Source organism: Oncorhynchus mykiss, chromosome 2 (genome assembly GCF_057628025.1).
Source record: "Oncorhynchus mykiss isolate SJ-2025 chromosome 2, ASM5762802v1, whole genome shotgun sequence".
In the NCBI taxonomy this organism is placed as follows: domain Eukaryota; kingdom Metazoa; phylum Chordata; class Actinopteri; order Salmoniformes; family Salmonidae; genus Oncorhynchus; species Oncorhynchus mykiss.
The window spans coordinates 80,849,817-80,875,350 of NC_143023.1; the positions used below are offsets into that span (position 1 = coordinate 80,849,817).

Consider the following 25,534-nt stretch of genomic DNA (forward strand, 5'->3'; position numbering starts at 1 on the left):
TACATATGTATTCATACGCAAAAACCAAGCCATGTGGTTGAAGGAATTGTCTGTAGAGCTCCGAGACAGGATTGTGTCGAGACACAGATCTGGGGATGGGTACTAAAACATTTCTTCAGCATTGAAGGTACCCAAAAACACAGTGGCTTCCATCATGCTTGAAGTTTGGAACCACTAAGACTCTTCCTAGAACTGGCTGTCCGGCCAAACTGAGCAAACGCGGGAGAAGGGCCTTTGTCAGGGAGGTGACCATGGTCACTCTGACAGAGCTCCAGAGTTCCTCTGTGGAGATGGGAGTACCTTCCAGAAGGACAACCATCCCTGCAGCACTCCACCAATCAGTCCACTCCTCAGTGAAAGGCACATGACAAGCGTCACGTCTGAAGGAAACCTGACACCATCCCTACGGTGAAGCATCGTGGTGGCAGCATCATGATGTGGGGATATTTTTCAGTGACAGGGACTGTGAGACTAGTCAGGATCGAGGGAAAGATGAATGGAGCAAAGTACAGAGAGATTCTTGATGAAAACCTGTTCCAGAGCGCTCAGAACCTCAGACTGGGGGCGAAGGTTCACCTTCCAAAAGGACATCAACCCTAAGCACACAAGACAACGCAGGAGTGGCTTCGGGACAAGTCTCTGAATATCCTTGAGGCAGCCAGAGCCAGGACTTGAACCAGATCCAAAATCTCTGGAGAGACCTGAAAATAGCTGTGCAGCGAAGCTCCCCATCCAACCTGAAAGAGCTTGAGAGGATCTGCAGAGGAGAATGGGAGAAACTCCCCAAATACAGGTGTGCCAAGTAGCGTCATACCCAAGAAGACTCGAGGCTGTAATCACTGCCAAAGGTACTTCAACAAAGTACTGAGTAAAGGATCTGAATACTTATGTAAATGTGATATTTCAGTTTTACATTTTTTTATACATTTGCAAAAAAAAAAAAAAAATTGTTTTTGCTTTGTCGTTATGTAGTATTGTGTGTAGATTGATGGGGGGGGGGGGCAATTTAATACATTTTAGAGTAGTGCTGTAATGTAACAAAATGTAGAAAAAGTCAAGGGGTCTTAATACTTTCCGAATGCACTGTATGCCAGCAGCAGTACAGTGTTTGTCAGTAGAAACACAATAACATACAGTATCACAGGTAAGGAAGGGATGTCAAGGCTTTTACAGAATGGGGGAAAACATCCTTGTCTGGTGCAATATTTCATACTATCAGTCTCTCAACCGGAAACTCACACAAATGCATCCACGCATGCACACACACACACAAAAACTCTCTATCCATCTCTCCACATACACACACTGGAACGTGTGGGTGTGCTATCTATGCCTGTGTGTACTGTATGTTTGTCTAAATATGTGTATGTGTGTTATCTGTGCTTGTGTGTGTTCTAGATGCCTGTGTGTTACCCTTACCTATATGTGTACATTTCCAGGGCCGAGGCAGGCTGGGCTCCATCTTTGTGTGGGCATCGGGGAATGGTGGTCGTGAGAAGGACAGCTGTAACTGTGACGGCTACACCAACAGCATCTACACACTATCCATCAGCAGCACCACCCAGTACGGCATGGTACCCTGGTACAGCGAGGCCTGCTCCTCCACCCTCGCCACCACCTTCAGCTCTGGGAACCCCAACGAGAAACAGATAGTGAGTAGTAATAATAATAATAATACAAATAATAATAATAATAATTTGGTGGGTGCTTATATTCGTCCATTGGAAAAGTGTTTTTTGCATATCCAAACTCCCCCTGAGACACCCCAATAAGCACACACACACACATACCTACATTCACCCTCACCATGTTCTTCAGCTTTGGCAGCCACAACAAGAAACAGATAGTAAGTACCACTGATACACACATACATACACACTCCCACCTTCACACCTACACTCGCCACATATTTTCAGCTCCGGAAACCCCAATGAGAAACAGATCGTGAGGCATCATTAGCAATCCCTCGAGGTCCAGGAGGATCTCTTCATCACACACAATAAAGCACAAAAGCACAACATAAAACAGTCTCCTAATAATTTGGAATAATGATCCACCCACACACCCACAGTAACGGCAACCTTAACCAGAAACTTTTAGCATGTACCTCTGATACACAAACACATACACACATACACACATGAGGAAACCTCATAGAAACAGATTGACACTGGCACAAAAACACACTCATACCTACAGCAGAGTAAACCTCCACGTGAAACAGACATTGATTCATACCAAACTAATGGCCTGAACTCACCAAAGGCGAGCATGTGTATTATTTATTTTGGAATGCATTGTTTTGAATTATAATGACCCAACCGAAGCAGGGCGGGTCCGCTTTGATGCCTCGCTCAATTAGAGCGTGTCTCTATTTTTGTGTTTTATCTCTGCCACTGTAGTCACACAAAACAAAAGAAATCATGTTATCATTCACTTTCTTTCAAGCTCATTTGAATTGGAAGAGGTAGTTAAGGGTTGAGGCTTTAGCATACATGCTAAATTAGACCAATTCATCCACTTGTCAAATCTAATTTTATTGGTCACATACACATGTGTAGTCGATGTTATTGCGGGTGTAGCGAAATGCTTATGGAAACACAACATCACTATCAGCAAAGATGATTGGTGATATGGACTATCCTGTTAGCATACAGTCACTGCTCTGCCTGTCCCGTCCTTTCCACCCGCCTCGCTCTGCTTGCTCCATGTGGAAGAAGGTGCTCTGGTCAGATGAAACCAAAATTGAACTTTTTGGCAACAATGCAAAACGTTATGTTTGGCGTAAAAGCAACACAGCTGAACACACCATCCCCACTGTCAAACATGGTGGTGGCAGCATCATGGTTTGGGCCTGCTTTTCTTCAGCAGGGACAGGGAAGATGGTTAAAATTGATGGGAAGATGGATGGAGCCAAATACAGGACCATTCTGGAAGAAAACCTGATGGAGTCTGCAAAAGACCTGAGACTGGGACGGAGATGTTTGTCTTCCAACAAGACAATGATCCAAAACATAAAGCAAAATCTACAATGGAATGGTTCAAAAATAAACATATCCAGGTGTTAGAATGGCCAAGTCAAAGTCCAGACCTGAATCCAATCGAGAATCTGTGGAAGAACTGAAAACTGCTGTTCACAAATGCTCTCCATCCAACCTCACTGAGCTCGAGCTGTTTTGCCAGGAGGAATGGGAAAAAATTTCAGTCTCTCAATGTGCAAAACTGATAGAGACATACCCCAAGCGACTTACAGCTGTAATCGCAGCAAAAGGTGGCGCTACAAAGTATTAACTTAAGGGGGCTGAATAATTTTGCACGCCCAATTTTTCAGTTTTTGATTTGTTAAAAAAGTTTGAAATATCCAATAAATGTCGTTCCACTTCATGATTGTGTCCCACTTGTTGTTGATTCTTCACAAAAAAATACAGTTTTATATCTTTATGTTTGAAGCCTGAAATGTGGCAAAAGGTCGCAAAGTTCAAGGGGGCGGAATACTTTCGCAAGGCACTGTAGCAATCACATAACAATAATACATTACCGAACATCAGCTCTTTAATGCCACCCCTCAGCCACACTCAGCCCATCCCACCTATCACCATAGACCTCAGCTCTTTAATCCCGCCCCTCAGCCACACTCAGCCCATCCCACCTATCACCATAGACCTCAGCTCTTTAATCCCGCCCCTCAGCCACGCTCAGCCCATCCCACCTATCACCATAGACCTCAGCTCTTTAATCCCGCCCCTCAGCCACACTCAGCCCATCCCACCTATCACCATAGACCTCAGCTCTTTAATCCCGCCCCTCAACCACACTCAGCCCATCCCACCTCTCACCATAGACCTCAGCTCTTTAATCCCGCCCCTCAGCCACCCTCAGCCCATCCCACCTATCACCATAGACCTCAGCTCTTTAATCCCGCCCCTTAGCCACACTCAGCCCATCCCACCTATCACCATTGACCACCCTCCATTGGTTTCGTGTGCCATATATTTTTCAATTGTGCTGTGATGTTTTACATACATTTTGAACCTTTCTAATCGTATAGTATCCACAAATTGTGAACTAAAGATGAAAACCTTTCCTACAAGTATTATTATATAAAATCACCCAACACTGCTATTTGTAAAGTTAATTTTAAGTGGATGTTGTGATTTGTTAACTATTCCTGAACCTGTGACCAGAAACAAGCTACATAGGGGCAATACCAGAATTAATGATCTAGTGATTCTGTCTCTTTGCAGCAAAATCTACAGAGATGAGATTGTTGTATGCCCCATATATATAGCATCCTGTTGGTGGCAAGAATGTTGTATAATAATTTAAATTGAAAAACTCAAGTGTCGAATCAAGTGTTGCTTTTTTGTTTCAGTTCATAAAACCATGTGCCATGGAATCGGTACATCAAAAATCTCTTCCCATTTATTTTGCCACCTGTATGGCTGTCAAAAAATGTTGTCCTCAAATTAAACTGGTATATTTGTATATTTATGCCAATTATTTTCATACAATTTGTATCTATAATATATGGCAGACAAACAAGTTCCCTACCTTCTTCAACTTGCATCCTCCATTTTTTGTGGTAATGCTGCAATCAATTGGTTCTAAGTCTGGATTGAGCAGACATTCGCATATATTTTCGATAGCTGCTTATGTGACATAACGCCATCGTTTCTATTCATAATATCATTAATAAATATAATAAAATTGTCACACACAAAAATCCATAAAGAATGTTTTATTATTAATCACTATACTGTATTTGAGTTTAACCATAACATTTGTTGTAATATTTGTTCTATCTTTTCTGTAGGATAAAACTGAAATTATAACCAGCTTTGTATGGCTTGTTTAAGAAAGGGCGATACTTTAAACAAAATGTCATTTTCAATCAGTCAGAAATGAGAAGTTGTAATCTGTATAAAGGCAAAAAGGCCAGTTTTGAACAAAGTATGAGCCTTTCTTAATAATCCACTGGAGAACCATTTTGGGTTTAAGTATAACGTATGTATGAGGGAAGCTTTTATTGAGTGAGATGTTTAAATTTTTTTATTTCATAATTTTTTTCCTCCAAACTGGTATTCATTATATGAATAGGCACATTTAATTTTGTCTGTCTTAGCATTTCAAATTAAATTAAATATTTTGGCTCATATGATTTAAAAAACGAGTTGTCTGGAGTAGGCAACGTAAGTAAACTGTGATAGGACCAAAGAGTTAATCAATGTGATTTATCCATAAATAGACAACTGTCTACCTCTCCATGGTTGCAGAATCTTCTTTATTTTTGCTAACTTTCTATTGAAATGGATTGTGATAAGTTCATTTACATTTATTGAGATATGAATACCAAGTATGTCTACTTCACCATCCGCCCAATTTATTGGTAAATTACAAGGTAGTGTAAACACGGTGTCTTTTAGCGATCCAATACGTAATATGGTACACTTTTCATAATAAATAGATAGGGAGACAATGGACAACCTTGTTGTACTCTCTTAAAAGTTGAGAAGTAACCATTATTTACTATTTTACACCTGGGGTTGCTGTACATAGCTTTAACCGATTGTATATGAGATTCACCAAAATTCAAATAATCCAGGCATTTATATATAAATTCTAGTCGTACTTTATCAAGTGCCTTTTCAAAATCTGCTATGAAGACCAGGCCTGGTATCTTTGATGTTTCAACTACTTAGCATGTTAGCTAACCCTTCCACTAACCTTAACTCTTTTAGCTAACCCTAACCCTAACTTTACCCTTTGACCTAACTCCTTAACTTAACCGTAACCGTAACCCCAACTCCTAGCCTAGCTAACTAGTTAACGCTAGCCACCTAGCTATACTTCGTAACATATCATATGTTTTGCAAATTCGTAACATATTTTGTAATATATCATATGAAATTTGTGATGGACATCCACAAATGAATACAACCATACGAAAATTGAGTGTCTGAGATTTACGTACAGAATAATACGAAATGCTCTGAGACCAGATTGCCTAGGCAGAAGTCACCTAATGACAAAATCCTTACTTGAGATCCACATACTCAAACTTCTTTTGCATAGATAAATAAAGCATTTACACAAGTTGTTTAACTTCCATGCAAATCAGATAGTTTCTGTGAGATCTCTATATAACTGATGTTGTTTCCTCTTCTCCAAGGTGACTACAGACCTGAGACAGAAGTGTACAGACTCCCACACGGGGACGTCAGCCTCAGCCCCCCTGGCTGCTGGGATCATCGCACTGGCTCTGGAAGCCAAGTGAGTTATCTCTGTTACACTCTAATATCTCCGTTAACCTGCCATCTCTCACACGAGAACATCTCGTCATCTCTCTCTCTACAACATCTCTATTCAATTCGTCTCTCAATAGAATATAGTCTCTCAATATCATAAGACAACCGACTGGCAAAGAGTAGTGTGTGGTGGAAGGTGAGTCTGGCATGGCCAGCCAGTGATCAGTTCTGTAGACCAAACTCTTAAAAACAGAAGATGCTAAGTACAACCATATAGGATTCTTCGGTTAGTCTCCTTAGGGAACCCTTTTTGGTGCTAGTTAGAATCCTTTGCAGATTGTAGAGTCTAGAGCCCAACCAATATGGGATTTCTTAGTCCGATAATGATACCGATTTTAGGGAGGCAAAAGTCACCAATTACTGATATATACTGTAGATAGTCAAATATATCTATGGCAGTGGATAAGAATGCAGAAGTGTAGGTTTTTTAACAAAATATTAAAATTAACATTATTTAACAACATTTGATTTGTAGTTTACATGATAACCACCAAAAAGCAACTATATCCTCTATAAATACAAAACAATTGTTCAGTTTACCTTCTTAGGTTTGTGAAGATGTATCTATATATGGCTGTGGATAAGAATGCAGAAGTGTTTGTGCTGAAGTACCACAAGCACACTAATAAACAAGGGGCTGAATTAATTAAACTTTGTGTCAAATAAATCTGAAACTGCACTGTTCCCAAGTTCACAAACGTTGCTGTGAAATGCAGTAACATGCAGTTTGTCATGTCACCACTAGATGTTAGCATTTGTATTGAGTATATTCATTACAGTGCTTTACAACAGTCAAATGTCATGTAAAGAAACACTTTATGGCAACCTTGCAATGAGAGGGGTACTACTTACTTACTTGAACAATCAGATGAGGGAGTGTGATGGGGAGACGAGAGACATGCATTTATTTTATGTAGTGATCCATCAATGATTTGGTTATTTATTAGATATAATAAAACTAACCATTCTAAATGCAAAGTGGTAATCGGATGTCTTATTCAAACTCAGCTTGCGAGCTTATCATGATGTTTGCCCCTACTCATAGTTACTTGTCTTAACCCAAAATAGGTTTACTCCAATAGCTGCATTGTTTTTAAAATGGCATTGTAGACAAACAAATTGACACATCTTGAATTTTTTTTTTTTTTTCAAAATCCACAATTTAAACATACAGAGTTTCACAGAAATGTCCATTTGATTTTGGGATCATTTAAGATGAAAGCTTCAAACGTGTTACTTTATTTGTCACTTAAGCACTTTATTTAACTTAACATACCCTTGCAGTTCGCCAGTTTCCATCTCTGTACAAAGGCATGGTCTTCAAGCTATGGAAGATGGCAAAACATTGAATAATAATAATAATTATTATTATTATTATTAATTTGCAGTTTTCTAGACACCCAAAGCTCTTTAGAATGTAAGGGGAAATTAACCACCCTTACCCCAATTAGGCCACATGGCCCATCCACTCGCCTCTACAGAGGACAAAAGTAACAGTTTTACATTTTTGTTTTCTACAAATATTTTGTTACACATTATTCATACAGTTTACATGCTTTTTTTATGGTCATTCAACTTGTAATTGCAAGTTGGAAGCTCTGGCATCTTTCTAGAGCTCCAACTTTCTGACCTGAAGATCACTGACGTCATGATTTTACCTAGTTTTTTTCCCCAAGTTTCTAGTTGTCTTGAAAGCACCAATACTCTTGCAATGCCATGGGATCTTTAGTGACCACAGAGTTGTGACCACAGAGTTGTGACCACAGAGTTGGAACATCCGTTTGAAGCCCCATCTTCTTCAAGTACTTAACACTTAAACATCATTAAAATGTAATGAATGTTGTAAAAGTGTTTGGTATAAATTATAGTGATTTGTCTTTGAACTTACTGGCTTGTTCTTGTTCATTTCAGCAGCATATTTTTCTTTGGCTTTTGATTTTCTGTCTTTCCCTGGTGGCATTCATTGCCTTTGTGCCCACAACTTGAAAGTGAACACAATTGAATGGGAGACTTTTACACTCCCAACTGAGTTTTTTTCCTGACAGAGGTTGTGTATCTATTGAAGGTCGTTCAGAAATGATTCACACCCCTTGACTTTTTCTACATTTTGTTACGTTACAGCCTTATTCTAAAATGGATTAAATCGTTTTTTCCCTCATCAATCTACACACAATTCCCCATAATGACAAAGCAAAAACTGTTTTATTTATTTTTTGCTAATTGATTAAAAAAAAACACTGAAATATCACATTTACATAAGTATTCAGACCCTTTACTCAGTACTTTGTTGAAGCACCTTTGGCAGAGATTATAGTCTCGAGTCTTCTTGGGTATGACGCTACAAGCTTGGCACACCTGTATTTGAGGAGTTTCTCCTATTCTTCTCTACAGATCCTCTCAAGCTTTGTCAAGTTGTATGGGGAGCGTCGCTGCACAGCTATTTTCAGGTCTCTCCAGAGATGTTGGATCGAGTTTAAGTCCGGGTACTGGCTGGGCCACTCAAGGACATTTAGAGACTTGTCTCGAAGCCACTCCTGTGTTGTCTTTGCTGTGTGCTTAGGGTCTGAGGTCTGAGGTCCTGAGCGCTCTGGAATAGGTTTTGATCAAGGATCTCTCTGTACTTTGTTCTGTTACTCTTTCCCTCGGTCATGACTAGTCTCCCATTCCCTGCCGCTGAAAAACATCCCCACAGCATGATGCTGCCACCACCATGCATCACCATAGGGATGGTGCCAGCTTTCCTCCAGACTAGGGCTGTGGTGGTCACAAAATTTAATCAGCTGGGGATTGTCAAGCAAATAACTGTCGGTCTCACGGTAATTGACCATTCATTAACATAAACACATTTAGCATCTCCTGGCTTCCACACATTCCACACATTTTAAAAAGTATAATAAATCCATGTAATATAGCCTACACCTTCACAATAAATCCATTATTTATTTTAGACAGGTCTAAAGAAGCATGATATAAAGAAAATGTAGTCTATTTCAGAAGAAAAGATTAGCATACTCTTTGTTGTCCTTATGTTAGGGCCTGATGTGGCGGTGCCAAATGGCTGTGGGCTACACTAGTTAATTTAGCAGACAGAATTTGTTTATAATTCTGTTTCATTATTTCATATTATTTTATAGTATGAAGAATACAATTGAAAAAAGCTGAATATAATATACATATTTTCTCCAAACGATTTGAGGTAGTGCGCACATGCGGCTATTCTTGTTAACAAAGAAGTAAGTACTTCTATATGTTTAATTTAGAATTATTAATGTAACTCTAGTTGTTCTACAAATGTTGGGCTATATGTTTTCATTTATAATACATTGTAAGGCTACAAGATGAGACTCAAATGATGATATGAAAAAAGTTGCTTGAAAGGCATGAGCTCTGCTTTTTTGCGCATATTGTACACACTCTAATACTCTCTCATTCACAATTTGACAAGCACTTGATAATGCCTCAAATTACATGGCAGCATCTCCTTTGTGGCCATAATGCACCCTAAAAAAATCCATGCCTTTTGCGGCCCGGAGTGCTGCGTTTGCCCTGAATGTGCTGCGCAATCCGAAGCGTCTCTCACTCGCATGGCTCTCCATCACACGATCGGGTCTTTCTCACAGGATACATGTTAAGACAGACACATCGGCAACGCAACTGCGAGCGTCCTTATCCAATTCCGAGGTGCATATTGAAGATATTGGATGAACTGTCCACATGTACTTTTCGGCAGCCAACAAGATGAGTAGGCCTAACAAATAGCAAAAGCACTAGCCTATGTCAATCTACTATCCCCATAGTACAAAAGTCAACCTATTATATTCTGTGCGATAAATAAATATTCCAAACCGTCTGTGACAGTCGTGGGATGCGATAGATTGTAAATTAATACAACCACTAGCATAAAACATTATTTTTTTATGCAAAGTAGCTAACGCAACAGATCAGAACGTTTTGCTTAAAAGGTTGATAAACTATTAGGCTATTTTTTCCACATTATAAGCGCAGCAATGCACAGATGGTAGTAGGCTAAAAGCGCGAATGTTCCATTAGCGGAAAACACCATTATCAAAAGTGACCGCAAATGCAATTATGCATGTAATGCTTTTATTATAAAGGTGCATTTTTATGATGAAAATTAGTTTGCAGTCACTTAGAAATGAAGTGTCCATTAAAATAACATCAAATTGATCATAAATGCAGTGTATACATTGTTAATGTTGTTCTGGCTCAAAATGGCCAGAAACAAAGAACTTGCTTCTGAAACTTGTCTGTCTATTCTTGTTCTGAGAAATGAAGGCTATTACATGTTAGAAATTGCCAAGAAACTGAAGCTCTCATACAACGCTGTGTACTACTCCCTTCACAGAATAGCGCAAACTGTCTCTAACCAGAATAGAAAGAGGAGTGGGAGGCCCCGGTGCACAACTGAGCAAGAGGACAAGTAAATTAGAGTGTCTAGTTTGAGAAATAGATGCCTCACAAGTTCTCAACTGTCAGCTTCATTAAATAGTACCCACAAAACACCAGTCTCAAAGTCAACAGTGCGGAGGCGACTCCGGGATGCTGGCCTTCTAGGCAGTTCCTTTATCCAGTGTCTATGTTCTTTTGCCCATCTTCATCTTTTCTTTCTTTTGGTCAGTCTGAGATATGGCTTTTTCTTTGCAAAGCCTATAAGGCCATCATCCCGGAGTCGCCTCTTCACTGTTGCGCAACATTGAAGTGTTTAATTAGATTGTCAAAAACATTCGCATTGATGTCAGAGTGATTAGAGGGCCAATAGAGTGCTGAGTACCAGGCAGTTAGCAACTTTGGTAGGCTACTAATGACCAGCAGCATCAGAGCTTGGAAGCCTAATTACCGTGACTAAATGGTCATGTGGAATTTGACTGCCTTCATGACTCGTGACCGCTGGTGTGGCGGTAATATGGTCACCACAACAGCCCTACCCAGACGTGCTTGGCATTCAGGCCAAATAGTTTCATAAGACCAGAAAATCTTGTTTCTAATGGTCTGAGAGTCCTTTAGGTGCCTTTTGGCAAACTCCAATTGAGCTGTCATGTGCCTTTTACTGAGGATTGGCTTCCATCTGGCCACTCTACCATAAAGGCCTGATTGGTGAAGTGCTGCAGAGATAGTTGTCCTTCTGCAAGGTTTTCCCATCTCCACAGAGGAACTCTGGAGCTCTGTCAGAGAGACCATTGGGTTCTTGGTCACCTCCCTGACCAAGACCCTTCAACGTTGATTGCTCAGTTTGGCCGGGCTGCCAGCTCTAGGTAGAGTCTTGGTGGTTCCAAACTTCTTCCATTTAAGAATAATGGAGGCCACTGTGTTCTTGGGGACCTTCAATGCCGCAGAAATGTTTTGGTACCCTTCCCCAGATCTGTGCCTCGACACAATCCTGTCTCGGAGCTCTAAGAACAATTCCTTCGACCCCATGGCTTGGTTTTTGCTCTGACATGCACTGTCAACTGTGGGACCTTATATAGACAGGTGTGTGCCTTTCCAAATCATGTCCAATCAAATTAATTTACCACAGGTGGACTCCAATCAAGTTGTAGAAACATCTGAAGGATGATCAATGGAAACAGGATGCACCTGAGCTCAATTTTGAGTCTCATAGCAAAGGGTCTGAATACTTATGGAAATAAGGTCATTTCTTATTTTTTTATATATACATTATGTATACATGTATAAAAATAAAAATAAACATTTTTCCTTTTACATTATTGGGTATTGTGTGTAGATTGATGAGGAAAACATTTATTTAATCAATTTTAGAATAGAGTTATAAGGTAACACAATGTGGCAAAGGTCAAGGGGTCTGAATACTTTCCATGTGCACTGTGTCTGTCAAGTCCCTCAGTCGAGCAGTGAATTTCAATCACAGATTCAACCACAAAGACCAGGGAGGTTTTGCAATGCCTCACTGAGAAGGGCACCTATTGGTAGATGGGTCAAAATAAAAAAGCAGGCATTGAATATCCCTTTGACCATGGTGAAGTTATTCATTACGCTTTGGATTGTGGATGGAGTAACTACATGCGTCCTTCCTGTCAATGTTCTAGGTGAATGGAATAAGGTGGAGTCAGGCGCAGGACACAGGTATGAGTAAAGCCACGATATTTACTCAAATTCAACAAATATCCAACAAGGATAAACATAAACAATCCAGATCACGTACACGGAACCACTTGACAAAAACAATCACGCACAAAACAACAGGGGAAGCCAGAGGGTTAAATAAGGAACACTGACATTGGAATGGAAACCAGGTGAGTATAATGAAGACAAAACAAAACGAAAATGAAACATGGATCGGTGGTGACAAGAAACGCCGCCCAAACAAGGAGAGGGACCAACTTCGGTGGAAGTCGTGACACTTCCTAACTCAGTCGCCGGAGAGGAAGGAAACCGCTCAGGGATTTCACCATGAGGCCAATGGTGACTTTAAAACAGTGAATGAAGTTTAATGGCTGTGGTAGGAGACAATTGAGGATGGATCAACAACATTGTAGTTACTCCACAATACTAGCCTAATTGACAGAGTGAAAGAAGGAGGCTTGTATAGAATAAAAAATATTTCAAAACATCCATCCTGTTTGCAACAAGGCATTAAAGTAATAATGCAAAAAATATGGCAAAGCAATTCACACAATTCACAAGTGCTGTGTTTGGGGCAAATCCAATACAACACATTATTGAGTAACAATCTACTTATTTTCAAGCATAGTTGTTATGGGTATGCTTGTAATCATTACGTTTTTCAGGATAACAAAAAAAAAAGAATGGAGCTAAGCACAGGCTAAATCATAGAGAAAAACCTGGTTCAGTCTGCTTTCCACCAGACTCGGGAAGAGGAATTAACTTTCAGCAGGACAAAAACCTAAAACACAAGTCTAAATCTACACTGGAGTTTAAGTGAACTAGTTAACATTTGATGAGGAGACGTATTTGTTCAGTCTATGTTTATAATATTGCCGCTTTATTTGTGGAATAAAGACCGAAACAAATATTTTTATGAAAGGCTAATATCCATAGCCACGGGAAGAAGTTTGGGCGTGGGGGCCAGCCAACTAATGTTAGCTAGCTAGCTAACAGTACGCTTTAACTTGCAATGAAAATGACTTTCTGACAAAATTAGAACATGTAGTATCTGAAAATGTGGCTAGCTAGACTCTCTTACATCGCTTCTCCCTCTCTGTCACGGATGTCATGGTTGCCCTTAGTTTGAAGATGTAATCCGGAGACAGGTGTTTTATACAACAGTCTTCTGTGTGTTCTCTTTTCGACTCCCTCCGCAAATTTACAAACTCCAGAATTTTCTCCATCTCCTTAGCTATCATACTGTTTCCACCGGGCATTCCACTGATTTCAAAACTCAGTCAACTTCTTCATTGCAGAAGCATGCTATATGGCAGACCAATCCAAACTCATCTCTCGGCATGTCCAGCCCATCCTGTCTCTTACAATTCCAACTATCCTGCAAGATACTGTTCTTAACCTTTTCACACGTACCAACAAACGGGTGTGATCATTCTACAGTGGTCCTTGCAGCGTATGCTCAAACCGGTTTGATTAATGTCCAGTTTCAATTGACGAAACAGTCAGCATTTGAGCTAGCCACACAGTTTTTTCACAGAAACATTTTGCACAAACACAGTCCTTACAAAGTTATGTCCTGAATGTGACAAGATTATTTTTGGATGCAATGTTCAGACATTCACAGAAGTAGCAACAGCATACACAATCATCCAAACCGGAAAATATAAGATAGATTAGTCCTGGCGCTAACTGAGGAAATATTGACGTAACACAAGCGGTCATATTTACATAACTCTCAGCAGACAGAAATCACAATATGAATGAGCTAATAGCAATTACTATTTATAATTCATCACATCGCAAGTGAGCTCAACATTGATCAAAATAATTGAGCAAAAACATTTTCTAGAAGTCGAAAGTAATGCAATGATGGGTAGTTTGGGTAGTCGAAGAAGCGGGTGTTTGGAGGATATATTGGCACGGCTGTTGTTAGGCAAACCGTGCCAATATATTTTCTAAACACCGGCTTCGAGGGCATTATTACTTTTATACAACGGGTTACCAACATATTCAAATTATTTTCAGAAAAAACGTTATTTTGATTAATTTATTCATACTATTTCATCCTTCCACAAGATATAGCCCCGTCACAAATCTAGGTTTGCTACCGAACCCGGCTGGACATTTGTTCTGTCGGTTTCGGTTGCTAAAAACAAGACCCAATCGTTCAGTCTTTTTGTTATGTATCTATGGACGCGCCCCAGTCGCTCATTCTAAGTGTTCCATTGCCATACTGGCTGGCAACGTTCTTATCCCTTGCTTGCTATCTAGCCAACTATGGCTAACTTACAGACAGAATAACAGCAAAGTAGCTGCATTTGCATTTGTTTAAGCTGTTTTCTAGTAACATTTATTTGGATGCATCCATAACAATGAGCTAATGAGGCGCAATTTCGCCTGGCATAGAAAATGTGCTCACTCGTCCGAACACTGTTGTTCAGAGGCGCTAGCCAAAAACACAGCTAACCCAATCACTTCAAACTGAAGCTGGAAAGACTGCAAACTAGCTGCACTTCATTTTGTTTGACCTTTTTTCAATTAACATTTCTGCCTGTCTGTACATCTCGTCCCGACACATTCGTTACTATGGGACAGATGGAGATCGAAATGGAATATTGAAACAATGTTGCAAATGTCAGGCGAGACAGACAGCAAGGTTTATACAAATCTCCGCTGTTGAAAACTAAATGTTAGTCTAAATGAAATGTGAGATAATGTCTAGATGCTTTTTACAGTGGAGATCTAGTTTATAAATGTATTGGCTGGGCTGATGAGACAGTGGATTGCGTAGTCAGATGGAACAGAGTAAATAGGCTTTTTAACGTCATAGATTTAGCTGGTGGTAACTTGTGCAATATACACGGGCTGGAATGCAGTTCTAACCAATCAGCATTCAGGATTAGACCCACCGGTTCTTGGTAAAAACTATCCCTCCGCAAAGAACCCTTTTGGAACCTTTTGAGATACAGCCACTGTCAAACACACTCCACCACCACCCCTCCACCCACACACACATACACACATACACAGTGCTTGACTTGGGCAGGAGCACACCAGAGCTGAGTACCGACACCTAAATGCTCTACTGCTTGAGCTTCTGTTCCTCTTATAGAATATTACCTCACAAGTATTGTGGAGCTCCTGCGCCTAAATATAAACAGTACCGGTACTCAAAACGGGTACTGGCACCTATTTCAGTCCAACTCAAGCATTGCACATACACACATACAGTACAAACATATACTGCATACTGGTAGTCATTGCCAATCCTCCATCCACTGCAGCAACAGTGAAGGGCATTGTGAAGGCATGGAGGAAGTTTGCTTCAATATACAGACAATGACAGTCCAAACCCAATAATTATCCAAAGTGTAGATCACCTCAGCATTTCCCCAGAGAGAGCAAAGCAGGGCAGCTTGTATTTCCTCAGGAGATGGAATTCATGTAGATGGAATCATTTAATAGGGAGGGCACTGTTTTTCCAGCGAGGTGGCATTGATTGGATGGAGTTTCATGTCTATTAATAACACATGAGAGTGTGAGACGTGAATGCTGATGGAGGGAGTGTGTGGATATGGAAGGTTGTTGAGGTGAGAGTCTGCTGCTGCCTCTACTGCTGTCACGCTGCGGAGTGGTTCTATTGCTTCTATTTTTGTCTTGGCCCGGCGCACGGCGGCGAGCAGCGAGGTGAGCAGTAAACCCATGTGATTCATGGTTTGATTATCTTCGCCCGCAGTCCTCATTTTCTCTGCTCACTACAAAGGCATATGCTCCATTAACGTCTAGTCCACTCTGCTCTACCTACCTACCTCCGCTAAATCAGCTAGAGAGATTTAATATGACCCTTGTACTTAGTGCAATGTGACCTGTCCCAAGAACAAAATCACTAGGAGCTACATGAAGGCTGCTTTACTGGTGCTCCATTGTGGGTAGCGCCAAGTTCACACAGCTGGCCTGACCACGTGATCTGCCCCGAAATTACGAAGACAGTTGAGAACAGACGCTCAAAAGAGCGGTACCACTGAGGGAAATATTTCAGCTCAGCTTGCTGTACAGTACCCTGTTATCCTACTATGAGGTTTTACTGTGTTTTCTCACCATTAAACACCAGTGTTTATGGATACCTTTATAACGGTGCTGTTACTGGACACTGCTATTAAAACATTATGGACCACTTCCATTTCACAGCTGTGGGACCGACATGTCCCTGACATATCCCTCAGGCCTCTAGTGGTAATTGTATGCATCTTTTTTTGTATTGTATGTCTTTATCTTTCTTATCTGCCTGTAGTATGAACCTGATATGGAGGGATATCTCACTCACTAGAATATCTCTGTTAAGCTCTCCTCTCTTTGATTAGAATATCTCTAACATAAGAATACATATATCTTCGTCTCTCTCTGTATAGTATGAACCTGACGTGGAGGGACATGCAGCACCTGGTGGTGAGAACCTCTCACCCCGCCCACCTCAGCACGGACGACTGGAGTACCAATGGAGTGGGCCGCAGAGGTAACAGGAAAGCTCTCATTGGACATGCCTTGGATAACTTAACAACATGATAAATGGACTCACTTGACTCTTCATAACTTATCTCATGCTTTTTCTGTTTCTCAGTGAGTCATTCGTATGGGTATGGTCTGCTGGATGCGGGGGCCATGGTGGCTCTGGCTCAGAACTGGACAAGTGTGGGCCCACAGCACCAGTGTGTTCTCACCATGCTCTCAGAGCCTAGGGACATAAGCAGCCGGCTGCTGTTCAGTAAGACATTGGACGCCTGCTGGGGCAAACCAGAGTATGTCAGCTCTCTGGAGCACGTCCAGGCCCGCCTCACTCTCTCCTACAACCACAGAGGAAACCTGGCTATACACCTCATCAGCCCCCTAGGGACACGCTCTACCCTGCTGGCACCCAGGTACTCTCACACGCACACATCTACTGTAGAAATACAAAGGAAACGTCATCAACCTCATACAGTATCAGTCCGCTAGATACACAATCCCCCAGGTAAACAGACGTTCACAGAAAAACACATGCAGTGCTTGTTGTTTGTCATCTCTGTTCGCTTGAAGTGCTGTGTATTTTTGACAGCCGGTCTGGGAGGTATTGTTCTTGAAGAGCCCTGCACTGTTCAGGGCGGTTGCGGCTGTGAACCCTAACTACTCTCTGTTTCTCTCTCTCTGTTTTTGTCTCTCTGTCTCTGTTTCTCTCTCTTTCTCTCTCCCCCTCTATCTTTGTCTCACCCCTCTCGCTCCCACTCTCTCTCTTTCTCCTGTCTCTCTTTCTATCCCCTCCTCTTTCTCTCCCCCTTTCACTCTCCCCCTCGCACTCTCTCCCGATGTCTCTCTCTCTCTCTCTCTCTCTCTCCCTCTCTCTCTCTCTCTCTCGCTCTCTCTCTCGCTCTCTCTCTCTACCCCTCCTTCTCTCTCCCCCTCGCTCTCCCTCCCTATGTCTCTTTCTATCTCCCCCTCTCTCTCTCTTGCCCTCTTTTTAGGCCTAAAGACTACTCATCAGAGGGATTTAATGACTGGGCCTTCATGACCACCCACTCGTGGGATGAGGACCCTCGAGGGGAGTGGACCCTGGAGATAGAGAACGTCTCAGAACAAGGGCACGACTATGGTAACAGGACATCTGTGTACCTTCATACCCCTCCTCATATACACCAGAGGCTCCGTGCTCCTCTATTCTTTATCCTTTCCCTCCTCCTCACTCCAGAAGGTCTCCTCTGATGTTGTTTGTTGCAGTCTCAGTGTAGCAGGGGAAATAATGCTTCTCTCTACTCCCTCCACCTCCCCTTCATCCTTATTCCTGTCCACACTATATCACTTCACTCACATTTTCTCTCTCTCTCTCTTTCAATTCAAAGGGGCTTTATTGGCATATGTTTACATTGTGTAAGTGAAATAGATAAGAAACAAAAGTGAAATAGAGTGAAATAGAAAAAAGTGAAATAGAAAATTAACAGTAAACATTACACTCACAAAAGTTCCAAAGGAATAGAGACATTTCAAATGTCATATTATGGCTATATACAGTGTTGTAAAAATAGTTAAAGTACAAAGGGGAAAATAAATAAACATAAATATGGGTTGTATTTACAATGGTGTTTGTTCTTCACTGGTTGCCTTTTTCTTGTTGCAACAAGAAGTATTTCACCTAATAGATATTGGATGCTCACTGAGTCTGTATATGTTCAAAGCTTTCTTTAATTTTGGGTATGTCACAGTGGTCAGGTAAGCTTCTACTGTGTACTCTCTGTACAACCAAATAACTGAGCAAACTAGAATGCTATTTGGCCCTAAGCCAAATAGCATTCTAGTTTGCTCAGTTATTTGGTTTATTCTTTCTAATGTGTCAAGTAATTATATTTTTGTTTTCTCATGATTTGGTTGGGTCTAATTGTGTTGCTATCCTGGGACTCTGTGGCATCTGTTTGTGTTTGTGAACAGAGCCCCAGGACCAGCTTGCGTATGGGAACTCTTCTCCAGGTTCATCTCTCTGTAGGTGATGGCTTTGTTATGTAAGGTTTGGGAATCGCTTCCTTTTAGGTGTTTCAGATTTCAACAGCTCTTTTCTGAATTTTGATAATTAGCGGGTATCGGCCTAATTCTGCTCTGCGTGCATTATTTGGTGTTTTACGTTGTACAGGGAGGATATTTTTGCAGAATTCTGTATGCAGAGTCTCAATTTGGTGTTTGTCCCATTTTGTGAATTCTTTGTTGGTGAGCGGACCCTAGACCTCATAACCATAAAGTGTTAATCAAATCAAATCAAATTGTATTGGTCACACACATATTTAGCAGGTGTTATTGTGGGAGTGGCGGAATGCTTTTGTTCCTAGCTCCAACAGTGCAGTAGTATCTAACAATTAAATGGGTTCTAAAACTGATTCAAGTATTTTTAGCCAGATCCGAATTGGTATGTCGAATTTGATGTTCCTTTTGATGGCGTAGAGCCTTTTGATGCCTTGTCTCTCAGATAGTTCAGAGCTTTGTGGAAATTACCTGTGGCGCTGATGTTTAGGCTGAGGTATGTTTTTTTTTGTGTTCTCTAGTGCAACGGTGTCTAGATTAAATTTGTATTTGCGATCCTGGCAACTGGACCTTTTTTGGAACATCATTATTTTTTGTCTTACTGAGATTTACAGTGCATTCAGAAAGTATTCAGACCCCTTAACTTTTCCCACATTTTGTTACGTTACAGCCTTATCAATCTACACATAATACCCCATAATGACAAAGCAAAAGCTGTTTTTTGTAAATGTATAAATAAAATAAAAACTGAAATATTACATTTACATAAGTATTCAGACCCTTTACTCAGTACTTTGTTGAAGCACCTTTGGCAGTGATTACAGCCTAGAGTCTTCTTTGGAATGATGCTACAAGCTTGGCACACCTGTATTTCAGGAGTTTCTCCCGTTCTTCTCTGCAGATCCTCTCAAGCTCTGTCAGGTTGGACGTGGAGCGTCGCTGCACAGCTATTTTCAGGTCTCTCCAGAGATGCTGGATCGGGTTCAATTCCGGGCTCTGGCTGGGCAACTCAAGGACATTCAGGGACTTGTACCGAGGCCACTCCTGTGTTGTCTTGGCTTTGTGCTTAGGGTCATTGTCCTGTTGGAAGGTGAACCTTCACCTCAGTCTGAGGTCCTGAGCGCTCTGGAGCAGGTTTTCATCAAGGATCTCTCTGTACTTTGCTCCGTTAAACTTTCCCACAGCATCTCCACAGCATGAGGCTGCCACCACCATGCTTCACTGTAGAGATGGTGCCAGGTTTCCTCCAGACGTGACACTTGGCAATCAGGCCAAAGATTTCAATCTTGGTGTCATCAGACTAGAGAATCTTGTTTCTCATGGTCTGAGAGTCCTTTAGGTGCCTTTTGGCAAACTCCAAACAGGCTGTCGCTATACCATAATTGTATTTTTAATTCAATTGTATTTAAACTTTATTTAAATAGGCAAGTCAGTTAAGAACAAATTCTTATTTTACAATGACGGCCTACCCCGGCCAAACTCTCCCCTAACCCGGACTATGCTGGGTCAATTGTGCACCGCCCCATGGGACTCCTGATACAGCCCAGGATCGAACCAGGGTCTGTAGTGACGCCTGTAGCACTGAGATGCAGTGCCTTAGACTGCTGGCCACTCGGGAGCCCAAATAAAGGCCTGATTGGTGGACTGCTGCATAGATGGTTGTCCTTCTGGAAGTTTCTCCCATCTCCACAGAGGAACTGGAGCTCTGTCAGAGTGGCCATTGGATTCTTGGTCACCTCCCTGACCAAGGACCTTCTCCCCCGATTACACAGGTGGTTCCAAACTTCTTCCATTTAACAATGATGGCCACTGTGTTCTTGGGGACCTTCAATGCTGCACACATTGTTTTGTACCCTTACCCAGGTCTGTGCCTCAACACAATCCTGCCTCAGAGCTCTACGGACAATTCCTTCGACCTCATTTAATTTTTATTTGTTTTATTTAACTAGGCAAGTCAGTTAAGAGAAAATTCTTATTTACAATGATGGCCTACCCCGGCCGAACCCTAACCCAGACGACGCTGGGACAATTGTGCAGTGCCCTATAGTACTCCCAACCATGGCCGGTTGTAATACAGCCTGGAATCGAACCAGGGTCTGTAGTGACGCCACTAGCACTGAGATGCAGTGCCTTAGACAAATCTGCCACTCGCGAGCCCCCTCATGGCTTGGTTTTTGCTCTGACATGCACTGTCAACTGTGGGACCTTATATAGACTGGTGTGTGCCTTTCCAAATCATGTCCAATCAATTTAATTTACCACAGATGGACTCCAATCAAGTTGTAGAAACATCTCAAGAATAATCAATGCAAACAGGATGCACCTGAGCTCAATTTCGAGTCTCATAGCAAATGGTCTGAATACTTATGTAAGTAAGGCATATCTCATTTGATTTTGTCATTATGGGGTAGTGTGTGTAGATTGAGGATTTGTTTTATTTGATCCATTTTAGAATGAGGCTGTAACGTAGCAAAATGCAGAAAAATGGAACGGGTCTGAATACTTTCCGAATGCACTGTATATGTTGAAGAGGGTGGAGGTGCATCCCTGTCTCACCCCACAGCCCTTGGGAAAGAAATGTGTGTGTTTTTTGCCAATCTTAACTGCATACTTGTTGTTTGTGTACATGGATTTTATAATGTTGTATGTTTCCCCCCAACACCGCTTTCCATCAATTTGTATAGCAGACCCTCATGCCAAATTGAGTCAAAAACAGTTTTGAAATCAACAAAGCATTCTGGTTTGTTTGTTTTCAATTAGGGTGTGCAGTTACCTCTCTCTCTCTCTCTCTCTCTCTCTCTCTCTCTCTCTCTCTCTCAGATGTTCTTAGTCAGCCTTCCTTCTCTCCCTTTGTTTGTCAGTCATCTCACCTACCTCTTCCCTCTTCCCTCTCATCATTATATTACTATCTCCCTGACACTCACCCAGTCTACCTCTGTCCTCTTGGTGGTATTGAATTGTTCAGTCTCTCTGTTCTTCTTTCTCCTCTCTCTTGAGTTTGAAATGTGTTCACTCTCTCTCTCTTCCTCTCCTCTCTCATCCCTCCTTTCTCTCCTCCCCCTCTCTCAGGTGTGTTGAGTCAGTTTACTCTGATCCTGTACGGTACGGGCTCCAGCTCCATTAACCCCTTGTCTCCTGACTTCCCCCGGCCGTCCAACAACAGCTGCAAGACCTTCGACGCCCAGCAGATCTGCATAGGTGAGACACACTGAGACAGCTTGCTAGCACGAAGATTCCTACTCTCTTTACACATTGAGACATCGCCCTCCATAGGTAACTGCTGGTACTGAGGATGGGACATGAGTTCTTTGCTCATTGCTATGGACAGTATTCACTTACTTGACCTACTTATGAAGTTATCTAGCCTAGCTCAGGTCATAATATATTCAGAGTGTCTAGTTTGAGGGCTGCGCAAAACCATGAATACACATTTAATGCCAAACCAAACCCATTTCAAAGTTAAACGTCTCGCTTATCGTGATGTTGTGATTCTTGTACGCCAGCTATGAATATGCATCACCCTAAATATGTGAGAAAACAACATATGTGGTGTCACTAGAAAAGCAGAGAGGGTATGTAGTAGTGGCTGGCAGGCAGCAGTAGGGCTATGACATTGAGAGAGGTGTTGGGTTGGAGAGCAGCTGTGTTTTGGGAGGCTGAGAGGAGGCAGATGGGGTCAGAATCATCTTGGTGATACTCAGCATGTGGATGTGGGCTTCTCATGCATATGGCAGGATTGTTAAAAGGTTTCAGGCATGTTTTTGCCTTTTTGTGTGGGGGTCTATGTACGAGCATTTGTCCCCACTGACTGCTCAGAAAAGCAGCACCTCATCCCCCTTTGTATGTGTATCATCTTGCTTTTTCACTCTCTTTCTCTCATCTCTTCCTCTTTCTCTTTCCCTCATCCCCTTTCTCCCCCTATCCAGAGTGCAGCCCAGGCTTCTCCCTGTTCCTGCAGGGTTGTGTGAAGCTCTGCCCCCCCGGCTTCACCTCAGGCCCCCAGCTCCTCAACCTGTCCCTGGACAACTGGGTGGACTTGTCCTCCGTCCAGGCCTGCCTGCCCTGCCACCCTGCCTGCCTCACCTGCTCCGGCCCCGGGCCCAACGACTGCCTCTCCTGCCCCCCTCACAGTCACCTGGTCCTCACCGCCTGCCTGCACCAGAACCAAGTCCAGCGCAAGTCCCCAACCGGCCAAGTCCTCCAGGGAGAGGGGAGTGGACCAGGGGAGAGTCCAGTGGGGTCAGAGCAGGGGGGAGGGGGAGAGCCTCCAGGGCCTAACCTGGGCCTGTCCTCCCCTCTGATTACCCTGCTTGCAGTGCTCAGCTGTGCCTTCATCTTGGCAGCCTTCGCCGGGGTCTTCCTCCTGCTGCAGCTGCGCTCTGGTGGCGCCCCCTGGGCCCGAAGGACCAAACTGCACTCTGTGGAGACAGGGAGAGGGGCCTCGGGAGGCATCCGTGTGGGCATTGGCTTCGGCCTGGGGCTGGGCTGGGAAAGGCAGGGAAGGGTGTCTTATAAGGGGATCCCCACTGTGTGGAGGGACGAGGACCAGGTAACACTGGGGGGCTCTGAATCGGACAGTGAGGAGCTAGACTGCCACAGTGAGAGGACAGCCTTTATCAGGACACAGAGCTCCCTCTAGCCCCCTCTCGGACCCCTACATCTGGGGGAAACTCTCTTCAGAGGGGTTGGTCTCTCCGGCCCCTCCCTCTGCTAGAGCTCATGGGTCTGTGGTTTGGGTCTGGCTCAGGCCTCGTCCCTTGCTGAGACTGATACACAGAGATGCTGATCCAGGGATGTGATGGCAGCCCAGCAAGCATTAATCAACAGAAAATGTTTTAATTCTATAAGTACCATATTTTATTGTATATTTTTTTCCTTTGCTTTTAAAGACTTTAATAAGATTATTCCCCTGGCCCAAGGGTCAAGGTAAAGGGAAACTACAGTTTCTGAATTGAGTTGGGGAGCCATAGTTTTCGCTAATGTTTCCCATTGACCTTATTTTTGTTGCGTTATAAACATTGGCCCTTAGCCTCTGTCCTAATATGAGCAGGCATGGGAAGAGATGTCTGTATGTATCAGCATACGTGTGTGTGTATGTGTGACTGTGACTTTGTACACAAGAGCTAAATAGCCGCCCAACACAGTTTCTGAGTGGATGAAGAACACAGCAGGGTTTATTTCAAGTACGACAGAAAGAGAAAGAGAAAGTTTGGATTTGTAAATTAGATTCTCTCTGTGATAAACACCTTCTGATTAAACTTTTTCCTACTGCTTGTTCTTTGAGAGCTTCCTACTCTGCTCCATAATCCGTGGGCTGCTGCACTTCTTCAGCAGCTAATACAACCCCACTATACACTGAGTGTACAAAACATTAAGAACCCTTCCTAATATTGAGTTCTACAAGGTGTCGAAACTGTTCTACAGGGATGCTGGCCCATGTTGACTCCAATACATTCCACAGTTGTTTCAAGATGGCTGGATGGCTTTTGGGTGGTGGACCATTCTTGATACACACAGAAATTGTTAAGCATGAAAAACCCAACAGCGTTGCAGTTCTTAGCACAAACTGGTGCGCCTGGCACATACTGCCACACCCCGTTCAAAGGCACTTAAATATTTTGTCTTGCCCATTCACCCTCTGAATGGCACACATACACCATCCATGTCTCAATTGTCTCAAGGTTTTAAAAAAATCTTTATTTAACCTGTCTCCTCCCCTTCCTCTACACTAATTGAAGGGGATTTAGTGGCATCAATAACGGATCATAGCTTTCACCTGGATTCCCCTGGTCAGTCTATGTCATGGAAAAAGCAAGTGTAGAAACATCAGAAATCCAGCACAGACTCTTTTGGAGTAGTCTTCAAGGTTTTGATAACTATTGAGCTTTAGTTTAGAAATATTGTCCACAACAGCTTAATAGCACTGAATACCAATATAGGCAGTTGAAAGGCAAAAGTCCTAGTAGTGTGGTTGTTTGTTGGACACAAGCAGAAAGCCCATGCATCAATCAGCAAACACACACCCCGTAGAACAAATGGGAGGAGGGAAGGCAGGTTATATTAGTAAGACACCTGATTATATTGGCACACTGGTTTAGCTATAGAGGGATTACCAACCCTGCGGTAATGTGTGTTCCCATCTTTCTAAAAAAGCACTTAACCCAAAGCTATTTGACCTTCTCAACATTTCTCTATTCTCTTGCTTTGGGCAAAAAATGACAACAAAAAAAATTGTCTTCATTCTCCCTCTGGAGGCTGTATTGATTTTCAGGGTTTCTTTCACCGCCAAATCTTCATCAGTGGAAAGAAGAGAATAGTGTTCTCTTGTTATTACACACTTCACACACTTTGACAAGCAAATGTATTGGCCTGCTGGTATTTTTCACCTTGGCAGAGATGCATTATTAAGTAATTGGTACTATGTTATACACTGCTCAAAAAAATAAAGGGAACAATAAAATAACACATCCTAGATCTGAATGATTGAAATATTCTTATTAAATACTTTTTTCTTTACATAGTTGAATGTGCTGACAACAAAATCACACAAAAATTATCAATGGAAATCAAATTTATCAACCCATGGAGGT

The 25,534-nt window shown here is 42.2% G+C and overlaps 1 protein-coding gene across 2 annotated transcripts in view; it reads left to right on the forward strand.

The window, feature by feature from the left end:
- The window catches only part of furinb (furin, paired basic amino acid cleaving enzyme b), a 170,802-nt gene extending 146,586 nt beyond the window's left edge, over positions 1–24,216 (forward strand). For both annotated transcript variants that reach the window (XM_021573226.3, XM_021573234.3), the window contains exons 9-15: positions 1,440–1,652; positions 6,170–6,270; positions 16,817–16,920; positions 17,026–17,323; positions 17,903–18,030; positions 22,014–22,142; positions 22,871–24,216. In XM_021573226.3, coding sequence (XP_021428901.3) covers positions 1,440–1,652; positions 6,170–6,270; positions 16,817–16,920; positions 17,026–17,323; positions 17,903–18,030; positions 22,014–22,142; positions 22,871–23,583 — 1,686 coding nt within the window. In that variant the 3' untranslated portion in view covers positions 23,584–24,216. The remainder of the gene's footprint in view (positions 1–1,439; positions 1,653–6,169; positions 6,271–16,816; positions 16,921–17,025; positions 17,324–17,902; positions 18,031–22,013; positions 22,143–22,870) is intronic.
- Positions 24,217–25,534: the final 1,318 nt, after the last annotated feature.